Below are 16,065 nucleotides of genomic sequence, written 5' to 3' on the forward strand. Positions count from 1 at the left end.
TCTTATCTTCCTCATCGGATAACATCATATAAAGCCACAAATATTAGGTCCATGGCTTTGTGTGAGGGACAACAGACTTTGATGTTTTTAGCCATGGTCCCTTTAGCTTGTAAATTTGAAATTTAAGCTGTGAAGACGCCACAAGCTCCATTTAGCTCATCAGCTGGTTTCCCTTGGAGCAGCTGGGTCATTCACCTCAGATCAATCACTGCGATTGGTTATATAAAGCTCGGTTGTCTCTGCCACTCGGCTCAACATGTGGACAACCGCAGCAGAAATCCACTAGTCCTCCTTTCAGCTCCAGCAGAAATTGTTTCAGACTTAGGCCCCGTTTCCACGTAGCAAAAACTGTGGTGTTTTCATGCGTTTTGGCCGTTCGTTTACACGAAAACGAAGCTCAAAGTCACCAAAAACCATCATTTCTGAAAACTCCAGTGGTGGAGATTTCTAAAAACCCCGTCTTCACTTTTGCTTGTAAACGGAGGGAAATGGACATTTAGGCTTCGGAACGTCACATTGTGCCACAGAAACGTCACCAGCGTCATGAGTGCGACCTGTGTTTACAATTTGTTTGGCCACCGTCAATATTTTCTTGTATTTTACCTGTTTTATATTCTAAAGTCACACTTAAAAGTAACTCCACTTCTCTGTCACTCCAAACGAAAGACTCTCGTTCATCTTGGAAGTAACTGGAAGTTACTCGTGTCATTTGTTGATGTTTTTTTCCAGGATTCTGATTGGCTAGCATGACTTTATCTTCTCGTTACACTGCCCCCTGTAGGTTTGGCTGCTCATAGCACCTTAACAGCTATTTATGCGGGAAATGATGGTATTTTTCAAAACGTAGAGGGGGAAATATATGTTTTTGTAAATACCCGGCTATGTGTAAACGTGGCCTTACATTACCGGTCAAAAGTTTTAAAGCACTCCAATTTTTCCTGTTTTTTTATTGAAATGTAGGCATCGTATCATTGTACTCTAAAATGAAAGCACAGAGCATAAATATTTGACTTTTAAAAAGATAAACAAAATGATGGAATCAATTTATAAACAAAAATGCATTCTAAACTTTTGACTCATTAAAGTAGCTGAACGCACTCATACTTTGGCATTTTTCAGTACTTTACATAAAAAGATGGGAAAAAAATGCATTAAAAAGTAAGAGTTTGAAAGCAGAAATTAGAGACAGAAATCATTTTAGAGGGGATCTAGTTATGGGATTTCTGTATTTAGAAAAATATGTGTAAAACTAAAAAACGATTAACATTTTTTTGGTAGATATTTGCATTTTAACAATTTATTTAGTTAGTATGGACTTGTAACATACAGAGTATTAAAGATTGGCTTATATGGGTTGTTTTGATGCAGAGCAAATAAAGATACTCCATAAAATGGCAGTATAGCATGCAAACATGTAAAAATATGCTTAGACAGACTTGTTTTATGGTAGGTCATAAAGGGTTAAATGAGACGCAAAAACCAAAGGTTGTAGTGCATTATGGTGGATTACTGAAATGCAGCAGTAAATAAAAAGGTTTTCAACCTTGACCCAAAGTAACTGAGTTTCTGAAGCCCTGATGCATTCTGGGAGTCTGTTCCGCAGGTGAACGCTGCCTCATCACTTTTCTGTCCAGTTCATCCCAAATCAGATCAGGGGTTTAAGTCTGGACACTGAGCTTCCCACTTCATGATTTCAAGGTTACTGTCCTGTTCTTTTTTTCCTACGGCGGATCTAGCATAGCTTGGAGTTATGTTTTGTGTCATTAGTCACATTGCCATTACACTTTTTCACAAAAGAAAAGCAAATTCTGAATTTGTGAAAAAGGTACTGCTATGGGGGTCTGTGTTTTTCTTTTCATTATACAGTAGTAACTCCCCCAGTTTTCTCTCCATATCTCCTTCACTTCCTGTATCCCATCCTGCGAGAATTCTCTTCAAAACAATGAAAAAGTAGATCTTGAAAAAAAGTAGATCGTGATCTTGAAAAATAGTCACCAGAAGAGGAAGGCGGCGGTTAATCATTTAAATGATTATTCAGAGGCAAAGACCTTATGTCATGCAGTAAAGCATGATGATTAAGTCGTTTTATAGCACAACTACATGGTATTGAGGCTAAAAACAGCTGGAAACCAGATTTTGATGACTTCAGATTGACCAGCAACGTCACATCAGGTGCTGCTGGAGATCTGCAAGTTTCACTTTCTCTACCTCTGAATCATCTAGATCAGGGGTCGGCAACCCAACATGTTGAAAGAGCCATATTGGACCAAAAACACAAAAAACAAATATGTCTGGAGCCGCAAAAAATGAAAAGTCTTGTATAAGCCTTAGAATGTTATCTAATGTTTGTTATGTGTGTTATGTTTATGTTTATGTTCATGTTCTGGATCTCTGGAAAATGTCTAGAGACAACATCTGTTGTATTAGACGCTATATAAATAAAATTGAATTGAATTGAAAGAATGAAGGCAACACTAGGGATGGGCGGTATGGACTAAAAAATGTATCACGATAATTTCTGGCATTTATCCCGATAACGATAAAAAAAATACCAATTCAACTCCACTTTTTAACTATAAATCTATCTCTATCTCACTCTCAGATCCGCTATGTTTGTTACACAAAAACGTCATCAACGGGAATTTATCCTTCTTTCTTTCTTTCTTTCTTTCTTTCTTTCTTTCTTTCTTTCTTTCTTTCTTTCTTTCTTTCTTTCTTTCTTTCTTTCTTTCTTTCTTTCTTTCTTTCTTTCAGGCTAATTTCCTTCCTTCCTTCCTTCCTTCCTTCCTTCCTTCCTTCCTTCCTTCCTTCCTTCCTTCCTTCCTTCCTTCCTTCCTTCCTTCTTTTTTTCCCTTCCTTCCTTCTTTCCTCCTACTCTCTCCTTCCTTCTTCCCTTCCTCTTTTCTCCCTTCCTTCCTCCTTTCCTTGTTTTCTCCCTTCCTTCTCCCCTTTCCTTCCTTTTTTTTCATTATGCACTTCGAGAAAAAAAGTCGAAATGTCGAGATTAGTGTTGAAGTGTTGAGAAAAAAGTCGAAATGTCGAGATTAAAAAGGAAAGGAAAAAGGAAGAAAAAAAGGAGGAAAAAAGAAAAAAAAAGAAAAGAAAAAAATAAGAAAAAAAGGAAAAAAAAAGGTCAAACATTTTTGAAAAAGCTCCAGGAGCCACTAGGGCGGCTCTAGAGCCGCGGGTTGCCGACCCCTGGACTAGATGCTTTAATAAAATAGTTCAACCCTTCCGAATGAAAGCTCTTTCTTGTATAGACTCTAGACTCTAGCAGCACATCTGCACGGTTCAAGAAAAAAGTTTTTTTTCATGCTAACCAATTACAGAGCTGAATTTGTTTGAAATTTAAAGTGGAGGACAAAGCGCCCAACCGTTTCCTTCGGGATGCAGCGTCAAAGAGAGTGAACATGGCTTTAAAGATTCAGCCCTCAGGTTTAGTTATACCTTAAGGAGTTGAATCTCATTTCGCTTTTGCCCTGTAAGTTTTGTAATGAAAAATCCTCCACTAAGTGGCTGGAAATGAAACAGAACTGAACATACTGAATATATATATGTATGTGTTTTATTGAGCATGGGAAGATAAATCCTTTTTGTGAAACATAGCTCTGCTGAGATGCTTATAGCATTACTATTACTTCCGCTTCACCACTGCCTGCATTAGATGCTGTCTGGAGGTGTTGAATATTACTCACATTTGAATTATTCACTGTTCATTTTAAAGATCCGCTAAGACACAGACCATCAGGGGTGCAACGATACTGGTTCAAGTACAATCAAAAGGTTATACCTGGCAAAAACGGCAAAGCAAATGTTAGATTACATTTATATTTACATAATTAAATCAATAATATCTAAAAATAAAAATAATCAGTTTAATTGTTGATCTTTTTTTTATAAACACACATAAATCTTTAAACAGTCACTCATTCCAAGTGTTTTTTCAAGGTCTTCCTCTAGCATATCAGATAAGATACAAAGGGATTTGAGACTATAATATATATATATATATATATATATATATATATATATATATTAGTGATGCACTGATTGTTCAGTAACCGAAATTGTTCGGCCGAAAATGGCAAAAAAACACTTTCGGTGTTCGGTGGAATAAGTGGGAAAAAACCGAACAATTAATAACGGCGTTGTAATATAAGGAAATAGACTGGCCGCTCCGTAACTGTTGCGCACCACATAAATCGTTGGCCAACCAAAAACTAACCACATAAGAATTTGACCTAACATTCACCAGCAGGTGGAACCAAAACAACATAAATCAATCTATTACAGGTGCGTTTAGATGACGAAATCAAACATGGAAGAGCGTGGAGTGAAGTGGTGAAAACATGTCAGCAGTGTGGAAGTATTTTAGAGTGGCAAAGAATAATACAAGAATGGCTGTTTGCAATGAATGTTCTGCTCAAATATCTAGAGGGGGCACATCTGCAATGTCTTTCAGCACTACAAGTTTGATTTATCATTTGAAATGATAAAAAACCCTGAGCGCTTTAATGCATTTTTATTGTGGCCTATGTTACAATGTTCAGTCAGTTAAGCCTAACGTAAGCTCAAAGATGGACAAAAAATGTATTTTGCTAATTTATTTATTTTAAGTTATTGTTCTTTGCTGGTATAATGTTCAACAAATGTTTTCTACCTTGTAATTTTGTAAAATATTTTTTTCTTTTAAAAGCATGCCTAAATCCAATTTATTTGATTTATGCAATGCCGGTATATATATATACCGGTATATATTAGATTATCCGTTTTTTAACTTTACAATTGAAAAGATTGGGTTTAAATTGAAATGTTCATGTTGGATTTACTGCAGATTTTCATATTCCTTGCTTGTTTTGACTTTTTATCTCATGTCAATCAAATGGTGACTGTGACCTGCTTTGCCTAAAATACCAAAGAAATAGAGCAGCATAACTTTCTTTTCATCCATGAATTTCATGCTCCATTATACGCGGCTACAGGGGGTTGTAGTGATCCACTCAACTCCATCACTCTCCGCCTTTAAATTTGGACATGAATTACACTCAAAATCCCTGGATGCCCATCATTACCGTATGATAGAGCGTACAGTATCTTCTCTGAGAGCTCATACTTGCCCACTTTGCAAAATACTTCACTGGAAATTTGTATTCCCTAATAATTCAAGCTTTTTAAATCACTTTGCTTAAACGCAGTTGCTATTGATCCCTTCTGTAGGCGTGATGTCATCATGAGAAGTTTGCTGAATCACTGAATCACAGAAGGAAAACTGAAGTAATATAACAGCCAGCTGGTAGAAGAGCCACCAGTGAGAAATCGTAGTGTATTTTTCTGTTACATAAAAAAAAAATTCAACCTTAAAGTCACATTTAGCGTGCTTTTAATGACCCGAGCTCGGCTAGGACTGCAGGTTGCAACAAAAAAACCAAAAAAAGGATACTCAGATGTAGGGTTGCAAAGCGGTGGAAAATTTCCAGTAAATTTCCGGAAACTTTCCGGAAACTTTCCATGGGAAGTTAAGCTGGGGAATTTTGGAAATATTCCAAATTGGAAACTTTCCATGGGAATTATGGGAATTTATGGGAATTAACTGGAAATTGGGGGTAATTTAAACAAACTGTATCATATCCAAACATAAATGTAAATATTTATTTTGTCATAAGCAGATATCCATGCAAGATAATACAAAAACATGACATTTCAACAGATTTATTTGAGTAGAACTTTAGTTTTTATTCTTGTATGAACAATTATTTTAATGAACAACAAAAACATGAATGCTGAGTAAATACTAACTCACCCCACTCCCCCACCCAATCAAAAAGTAAAATGACCCCAACCCCCCCCCCAAAAAAAAGAACATTAATACCATTATAGATCAAATATATTTACCCCATAATATTATCAAAACTTACTTGACTTTATATAGTCCGTGGGCTCAAATGTGTGGCTTCAATAGTCTTGTGCTTTGAGCTCAAATGTGTGGCCTCCAGGCTTCAAGAAATCACCTGTGCATGTGATGGAGGAATGCACAGTACCTGTAGGGGGCGTGGCCTCAATAGCCCTGCAGTAAGCAATGTGCTGTGTGCATGTGATGGAGGAATGCACAGTGCCTGTAGGGGGCGTGGCCTCAATAGCCCTGCAGTAAGCAATGTGCTGTGTGCATGTGATTGAGGAGTGTACTTGCATTAAATCTGGTTGTTTTAGCCAAGACTATGCTACAATATATTTCCCCCAACTATATTTAACTTCCCTGTTAAGGGCCAACCTTCAATTCTGTAAATTTCTTATTTATTCCCGTTAATTCCCATATATTCCCGTTAATTCCCATGGAAAGTTTCCAACTTTGAAAATTCCCGGAATTTTGCAACCCTACTCAGATGTAAAATACAGTAGAAGCCGAGGTGTTTTATTTACAAAAAGTAAAGAATAACAGGACCACCATTTCAATCCCAGTATTCCTGACAATTGCACTAAATGTAATGAAGAAATAGGAACGTTGTTTCATTGCATGTGGAGCTGTCGTAAGCTCCAAGTGTTCTGGAAGGAGGTTCTCGAACTGGTTTCTAAACTAACAGAAAGCGTTATCCCTTTTGAAGCCAAAATATGTTTACTACGAGGATTTTCCAGCAGGTACGAAAGAAAAGAGACTTATTAATTTCTGCTTGTTACAGGCAAAACGCGTAATTGCATTGAAATGGAAGGATATTGTGCGACCTAATTCTAATCAATGGATTAAGGAGATGTCTAGCAGTTTGGCATTGGAAAAACTTACTTACATAGTAAGAGGTAAAGTCAAGAGTTTTTATGAGATGTGGGCGCCTTTCTTACAATTTATGAGTGACGTGAGGATGTGAGATGCTTGTGAGTGGATAATTGTACTTTTATTTTCAGTCTGGTTTTACTTGTGAAAGTGTACTCCAGGTAAAGGTAACTCAGGTGCAAATAATAACTTGGCTGTAAGAGATAAACAGAATGATGACTGATAATTACGATTTATTTAATTTAAATATATTTTATTTTTACTTTTACATTTTTGATTTATTTATTTTCCCTTAATTTAAATTTTTTTTTAATTTGTATTTACTAATTTTTTCCGTTATTATTTATTTTTTCAATTTAATTTCCTCATATATATGTACATATGAGCATTTGTACATATGTGCATGTGTATATGTACATAACTGCATTCTTTATTTAACATTTTGACTGAGAATGTTGTGTTATTGGGGAGGGGAGGGAGGGTTTTTTATGGATGTCTGTTCTGTATATTTAATGAAAAAAGCCAATAAATATATTGTTGGAAAGAAAAAAAAGAATAACAGGACCAACATAATCAAAAGTAGGAGATGCACCTCAAAGGAACAAGTCAACACATAAAGAACCTTAAAACAATCTCAAGGCACAGACGGTCAGTTAAAAAGAATACACGGCAGCAGGGGCGAGCTGTCGCTGTCCGGTTTTTAAAGACTGAGCTGACAGCAATGCTGGGTCCAGAGGGGAAGAAGGACAAAGTTAAAATGACTGTGGCTTAATAGAACGTGAATATATTTCAGTGATATTTTCATAGTCAGAATCTAAAACATAAGATAAATTACCAGAAGAGCATTGTTTGTTTGTTTTTTCCTTAATTAAAGGAGCTTGAGGCTCCTTTTAAGAAATGAGACTCTCTAGCGCCACCCTTCACCACGACGGCCGTTGGGGGTACTGCAGCCAACAGTGAAGCCGGCACGGGAGAACGGGGAGAACTTGCATGCAGCGTCATGTGACGTCACATCCACAGGACAGCGCGGGAAATTCCGGTCACAATTGCAGCACATTTTGCAGCACACAGCCTGTTCAAGGCAACGGAGAGATACACTAGAGGAATCATTCTTTTTGGTTGGGAAAGCTTCATCTGACATTATTACTAGAACACTTAAAACGTATACAAATTTTTTTTCATAAATCCTGCCTCAATCCTGCCTCATGCTCCTTTAAAGTGAACTATAACTACCGATGAGAAAAGGTCTAATAACAAAACAAAAACCAGCAAAATTTTTCAAACTTCCCACATCTGAAGCACATTAATGCAAAAGTGTTTATTTTTGGTTGGAATTTGGTTCTAGAGTATTAGGGCCAAACTAAGACAAAAAAAGAATTGGAAATTACGAGAATAAAGTCATAATATTACGAGAATAAAGTCATAATATAACGAGAATAAAGTCGTAAAATTACGAGAATAAAGTCATAATGTTGCGAGAATAAAGTCGTAATAGAATAAAGTCGTAATATTATGAGAATAAAGTTGTAATATTACGAGAATAAAGTTGTAAGATTACGAGAATAAAGTTGTAAGATTACGAGAATGAAATCGTAAGATTACGAGAATAAAGTCGTAAGATTACAAGAATAAAGTCGTAATATTACAAGAATAAATTGTTAATTTATGAGAATAAAGTGTTAATTTTTGAGAACTCCTAACAGGAAGACCATCTTCTCCCTATGTTAAAATGTTAAATATTGAGCATCTTGTGAAGTTATATTTATATATTTATAATATATTTAATATTACGACTTTATTCTCGTAATATTACAACTTTATTCTCGCAACATTATGACTTTATTCTCGTAATTTTACGACTTTATTCTTATATTATTATGACTTTATTTTCGTAATTTCCATTTTTTTTTTAGTTTGGCCCTAATACTCCGTCGTACTAAAACATGACAAGTGCCATTGAGAAAAAAACAAAATCAATTTACTGCCACCAAAAACTGGCATTCAATATTTATATTCATAGTTCCGTATTCAAAATTCCACAAAAGCTGGTATCCTTCATGGTTTTCTGCTTATTACCTTTGATTCCAAACTGCAGTTTTCCACAGAGAATGTGGAACAGGTGTGCATGAAACCAGCACCAGCGCGTCATTCCCACGATGTAAACAATTACGGCAACAGACTGAGCAAATCAACCGCGTGTGCAGATTCATTCCACTTCTCTGTTTGAAGGTGTAATTTAATGAATGAATGAAAAAAAAAAGGGAGACTTTTAATGAAACGGAGGAGGCAGGGATTTCTCCTGTGGGTGAGAAGCGGAAGCTGTCAAATGGGAACCGTGCCTGGAACAAAAAATAAAGCATTGAAAACGTAATGTTGCGATGGAAGTAAAATAGCAGTGATTTCTTGCACACGAACACAAAAGAAAATTCTGATCACTGTCATAACAAACAGACGACTGCTGGAGATCTGAAGACATTCTCCGACTGTTTTTCACAGTCTGGTGGGGTTATAGTGAAGGTTCAAACAAAATGAAAGGCTTGCATGCTACCACTTATTGGAAAATAAAATATATTTTTATACTAAATGGATTTTTAGCACTTGAGAACCAAACTCTTCATATGTGCCTTTTTACTATATGTTTAAAGTGAATCTATTTGAGTTAGAGAGTTGCAGCTGTTGACTCAGTCCTTCTCTCAATGTAATTCATTTTGATTCAATAACTGCAGGATATGTGAAACACGCTACTAAAAATATCAGTCATACACTATTTCATAAAAAACTGTTAAGCCTTGATTATATGAAAAATTGTTGAAATTTCATGAATTAGTAGACTAGTATTCTGCAAATTACGTTGAAATCTCAAATTTTTACCAATCAACATTCAGAAAAGAGAGAAAGCAAGTATAACTTAAAAGGAACAGATTTTTTTAACCATTTTTTAAACCAAGATTCAGGACTAAATTGATGGAACGTTGTGTTTCTGTGAAAAGAATCAGTTTATGGAAAAATCTGAATGAAAAAACAAAGAATCCAAATCAAACATTACATTCAAAAGAACAATTAAAACCAGTATGTTAAGTAAATATAATGAAAAATGTTAGTTAAGTTTGATTAACATACCCATAGACGGCGGTAATTTTATTTTATTTTAGTTTTTTATTTACTTACCGGTAGTTGTTGTTTTTAAAATTTTTAATTTATGTTATTTGTGAATTTATTTCTTGGAAAAAGGGGCAGATTAGATAAGTTTCTTCTTCTTTCTGCTCCCTTTTCATTCACAATTTATGAACATTTGTATTTGTATTTGTATTGAATTGTTTGTTTTATTTTTTGAATGAAATAAAGAATAAAATTAAATGAAAATGAAAATGCAGTAGATTTGGTTGCATTGTTTCGTTGGCCACCTTAGGTTTGCATGTCTGCTCAACCGCAACATTAGTGGGTAAAAAAGCTTCATTAGTTAGCTTTTTGCAATACTTTTCTATTTGATGTTTATATGTGGTTGATCCATTGATAGTTGGGATGATCAAATTTGTTAACCTTAAAAGTAAACATGAATTAGATGACATAAGGACTCAGGAAAAAGCATCTGCTCTTGCACTGAGCTGTGGCTCCTAAGAAAGATAAATGCACTGTGTTTTTCCTACTTGGTCTCATATAGGCCACACTGGCATGAGCAGCCGCGTAGAAACACTACCTTATTACCCAAATTGTACTTTAAAAAGAAAAGAATAAAAAAGGAGAGTCTGAGGTCAAGTTCACCTTCCTGTCACCGTGAATCCCAGTGACTATGACAGCATGGTAATAATCAATTTTCTGCTGTCAAGGATTTGTAGGACGACATTTTCCCCTTCCTTTCGTAAACGGCGGTACAGTCTGTCTCACGCTATTGGAGATTATTAAGGAAGCAGTGAAATGCCTTTCCTCAGCATTTACAGAATTCCAACAGTCTATAACTCCTGCCACCAAGATATTTCCAGGTCATTTCTCTCAGTTAACAATCTTTATGAGGGATGGAATCAGGTGACAAGTGAGGAATGGCGTGCTAGAGCCTCTCGTAAATTCTGACCCTAAATGCATTTAAACTGTGCCTATAATAAAACAGATAAACGTCATTAACGCTGCAAACTGTTGCTAGATATACCGGTAAGGTATATTTTTGCACGGATGGCCAGTGAAACATCCCAGTGGAATACTAGACGGAGAAAACAAGACACTGAACGCGCCGCCTACAAACAAATTATGGTTGAGGAAGAAGCGCCGGCCTGGGCGCAACAACTGTTGGCTGAAATTAACAGCATCAAAAACTCTTTTGAGCCCAGATTTGATGAATTAAGTGACTCTATCAAAGGGCTAAAAAAAGACACCCGGGCTGTGCTGAATAGGATGAGTAATGCTGAAAAACGAATTGGAAAATTGGAGGACGAGCGCAGCGCTGACAAGAAAGTTATTAAAGATCTTTCCAAAGATGTGGACTATACCTGAACAGTAAAATGATGCTGATGGAGTCTCATAGGAAGAGGAATAATCTGGTTCTGGTGGGCTTGGAGGAGGGTCTGCTGGAGGCGAGTAGGGGTGTAACGATACACTATTCTCACGATACGGTACGATACACGATATTGAGGACACGATAACGATACGATATTATAGCAGTATTTTTTTAACAACCTTGAATGAGGAACGTATGACTGGAAAACATGGTCTTTTATTTGAAAGACACAAAATACAAAACAATACTGTGCGTTTGCCCTATTGTTACAGTTTGTAATGCTTTATAACTGTTTAAGTTTTAAAGAGAAAGCCAGGCCAACCATTTTCCACAAACTGAACTAAAAGTAAATGTCAGGTTTGCATTATGCATCTTCAGTTTCATACAAGTACAAATATTTACCACAAACTGAATAGTTTCTCTCATGTATGACTTGACTTTTTTCTTTTCCAGAAATTTAACAACTAAAATGTAATAAATAAATAAAAGTAAATAAATACATACAATTTTACATCATAAAAAAGATTGATTCATGCTCACCTTATAAGTGTAAGAGGAGATTTATTTTTGTTAAGAAGGTTATTTTGGTAATTCAGGGTTCGTTATTTTATAAATATATTCTTTATATTCTGATGTAAATCAGGGACTATAATGACACTAGTCAGTTTATCTGTAGTGATTAGTCTGTTTTAGATTGGGCGGAGTGATACGCCACAGTACGGCACTAGGTGCTGTGTTGATGTTCTAAAATCCTACACCAGGGATATTCAATTGGCGGCCCGCGGGCCACATGCGGCCCGCCAGGAGCTTTTATGTGGCCCCTGGTCATATTTCAAAAAAGGGGGTGTTTGTTGAAAAAAAAAAAAAAAACTTTTTTTTTTTTCTTTTTTAAATAATATTTTTATAACTGGCTACTATGGACTAAAATGGTTGTGCTCAATGCTTAATATAATATTCAAATAAGGAAATCTTGGTGGAAAGTGGTGCTTTGTCATTATGGCGTGTTTTATTAAAAGTAGGTCAATATCAATTTCATTAAGTTTGCACAATGCATGGTTTCAAAATTAACTTGCATTCAAAATAATATTTCTTTATCTGAATATTATATTTAACATTCACAATTACTAAATCTGGAGACAATTAATACATAATTCATATGTAAACTAGATATATTCAAATGTATAATACAAATGTATTATATTTACATAAGTCTTCGTCTTTGAGTGCAAAATACATTTTGAAAACCCCCACATTTTCAAATTGTGCGGCCCTCTCCATACAGTCCTTTTGCAGATGTGGCCCCCGGCTGAATCTAGTTGAATACCCCTGTCCTACACTGTTGAGGGACATTAAAGTACACTGGAACTCAGCAGAAGTTGTCCCCGTGTTTATCCTACTCACCACCCCAAAAAGGTTTAATTTAATAAGGTAAGACTTAACTCTACACCAGACTTAAAAGTTCAGAGCTCAAAACCCAGCTAGAGTCCCGTGATCGGGACCGCAAAACGGTACTAGTTTCTTCTGAGCGGAGGAAGATTTTGGTCCGCGGGTCGAGGCGCGGTCAGATGCGCGTTACTAGTCAACACAATAGATTAATATTAATAACCCAATATCGCGATAAAGTTTATCACCTCCACGACACGTATCGTGACGTTTTTGTATCACGAAATTTCTTGGCACGATATATTGTTACACCCCTAGAGGCGAGTGACCAAAAAGAGGAGATGGCGGAGATACTGTGGTCTGTTTTGGATGGGAAACCTACTGACCCGGCACCAGAGGTGGAGAGACAGCACCGCAGCCTCCGTCCCTGACCCAACCCCTCAGAACCGCTGCGATCCTTACTTATACGGCTGTTAAGATGGGACGACAGGCAAAGCATCTTAAGAGCTGCAAGCAAGAAGAAACTGATCTGGAAAGGAAAGCCGTTCTACATTCATCAGGATCTACCTGTGGAGCTCCAGCGTAAACGAGCAGAATACGCAGATATCAAGAAGAAAGTCCGGGACACAGATCACCGCTACGGCCTCCTCCACCCAGCAAGACTCATTGTTACCATTGATGAAAAAAATATATCTTCAAAAACCCAGAGGAAGCAAATAGAGAACTGAAAATACATCTTCCAGATATATTTGGATAATTTCGAGGCACTCTAGAAGTGCACCGGTATTTTAATGGTCTACCGAGTACTTATAGAACATTTTAGTTTAATTAAATGAAACCGTTTCTGTTCTGGAATGTAATATTAAAGCAGTCAACATCCATATGCAGTTGTGTGAGATATAAAATTATACAATTTAAAATTATACATAGAGCTTATATCACGCCACATAAGTTAAAAAAAAATGGACCCAAATGTCTCTGAACTGTACTGGCATGGCTGTGGTGAGCTTAGTACATTTATGCATCTACTATGGTTCTGCCCAGTGGTCCAACAATTCTGGTCTGAAGTAATTGACATCTTAAAAGCTATTTTGAATATTCATATTCCTCAATGTCCTGTTGTATGTTTATTATCAATGGAAAAGGCAATCTCAATCCTTAAAGACAATGAAAATGGCCAATTTGCCCCATGGACTGTCATTAGAGAACACTTGTGTGTTGGTGACAGGCTTTTTATTTTATTTTACTTACCGTATTTTCTGGACTATAAGCCGCTACTTTTTTCATAGGTTTTGAACCGTGCGGCTTATACAAAGGTGCGGCTATTCTGTGGATTTTTCTTCCACCGCTAGGGGGAGTGCTAACCGGAATTAGAATAAAAACTAAGACAAAATAAATGCAAAGAAGAATATACTACTTCTTTAGCAGATAGAAGTAGAAGCAGATTTCAAACAGATAAACAGTTAAAATAAATAGTGGTTATTTTCTCTTGGTTCAGTCCCGTTTTAATCAGTAAAGTTGCTGCCGTGTTAAAAGACGCTGTTAGGAAAGGATCTATTTAGGTACAAACATGTACATCATTTACAGTTCAAAATCCTTCTGTACATGTAGTAAATATCTAATCTAACAACATAAATATCTGCGGCTTGCATATCTTTTTTTTTTTAAATAGAGCGGATGCGGCTTATATACAGGTGCAGCTTATAGTCCAGAAAATACAGTATCTTTCTTTTAGAACTGGACCCGAACTGACGCTAGTGGCGCCATCATCTGTAAAGTTTATCTGTACCAACCCTTCCCCCCACCCCCTTGTGTTTTTTTGGTCATTGTAATGTTTTTCTTTTCTTTTTTTTCTTTTCTTTTTTTTCTTTTATGTGAATTGTGGTGTTGTTAACCTTTTTTTATGTCTTCATTTTGAAAAATAAAAATGATAAATAATTTAAAAAAAAACTATCTTTATGAGCAAAAAATGCTATCTAAAATTGAACATTTGTCTTCCTGTCCTTCTCTCGCTTTGCAAAACTGTATGAAAAGTGTGCAAGTAGCACCGAGAGAGGTCTTTGGTGCAATGGTGAACTAATGTTGGCAAAAATCTTGTCCATAAAAGAGCTGGCAGGTGTTTTTTGTTTTTTTTTACTTTAGAAAGAAAAAGGATCAAGGTAACTGTTTAAGTTAATGTCCGTAAACCCAGGTTTTTATTGTAGGTTATGATGGGACATTTGCCACAGAAATGTTGCAGATGGCCAGTTTTTAAGTTTTAAATTTTTAAGGCATGCTTTAGATCTAAAAAATCCCAGAATCCTCCACACCGGTGAGCCCAGGAGGAGGAAGACAAGCAAAGGTGCTCAGCAGTTTATTTTCTTTCATTTCAATGTTTACTTGTTGTCACGGACAATTTTACCTCCCTCGGGTCCAGGCGACACAAAACAGCAGATTTTTAATAATTCATTATAATGGCAGTAGGAACTAAATATGAATGTGTTTACATAGAACAAGCATTGGTCAAAGGGTCTCTGGGAGAAAATGAAATGTATAATTTTTCCTTTTAATAAAGATGGAAAAGTATTCCCACAGACCCTGAATAATTATGACTTACCAGCACATCTCCTTTTTTTAACTAGTTCCTCGTTTATGAATCAAACTGCACTTTAAATTTTAAATAAACTGGATTTATATTTTATTCTTTGTTGACAACTCAAATTCCTTTTACACGAAAAACCACAGTCACTCAGCCACAAACATTTACACGGTACCTGGTCTACAGAGATCTACACCGTTTACGCGGCTGTTTCTGTCACGCTGAGGGTATTGGGGGGTTCACACTGCAAAAACTCAAAATCTTAACAAGAATATTTGTCTTATTTCTAGTTAAAATGTCTCATTTTTAGTCAAAAAAAAATCTCATTACACTTAAAACAAGACTCATCACTGGAAAAAACAACAATTTTCACCTTTTTCAAGTAGATTTTCACTTAAAATAAGTAGAAAAATCCGCCAGTTTAACAAGATTTCTTTGCTTGTAATGAGAAGATAAATCTTGTTCCACTGGCAGATTTTTCTACTTATTTCAAGTGAAAATTCACTTGAAACAGGTGAAAATTGTCAAATAAGTTATTTTTCTGGTAATGACTTGTTTTAAGTGTAATGAGATTTTTTTTGACTAAAAATGAGACATTTTAACTAAAAATAAGAAAAATATTCCTGGTAAGATTTTGAGTTTTTGCAGTGCACTGTCTTGCCCAAGGACGCTTCAACATGAGGGCAGCTGCAAGGGGAATCAAACCATTGACTTTGAGGTGGACGGATGAGCGCTCAACCCCCACAGTAATGCAGTTTCATTATGATCTTTGATGTGTTTTTAATCCAGGTGCTTCTAAATTTGATGTTTTATTGCAAACATCAAAGGTAAAGCCCTCGCTGTCTGCTCTTT

General features: G+C 36.0%; 1 protein-coding gene across 1 annotated transcript in view; it reads left to right on the forward strand.

The window, feature by feature from the left end:
- Window positions 1-16,065, forward strand: part of LOC133460922 (glutamate receptor ionotropic, NMDA 2D-like) — a 254,791-nt gene that overhangs the window by 94,673 nt on the left and 144,053 nt on the right. The window contains exon 7 of the mRNA XM_061741634.1: window positions 1,999-2,013. Within this exon, the coding sequence (XP_061597618.1) occupies window positions 1,999-2,013 (15 nt within the window). The remainder of the gene's footprint in view (window positions 1-1,998; window positions 2,014-16,065) is intronic.

This window comes from Cololabis saira, chromosome 15 (assembly GCF_033807715.1).
Source record: "Cololabis saira isolate AMF1-May2022 chromosome 15, fColSai1.1, whole genome shotgun sequence".
NCBI lineage: Eukaryota > Metazoa > Chordata > Actinopteri > Beloniformes > Belonidae > Cololabis > Cololabis saira.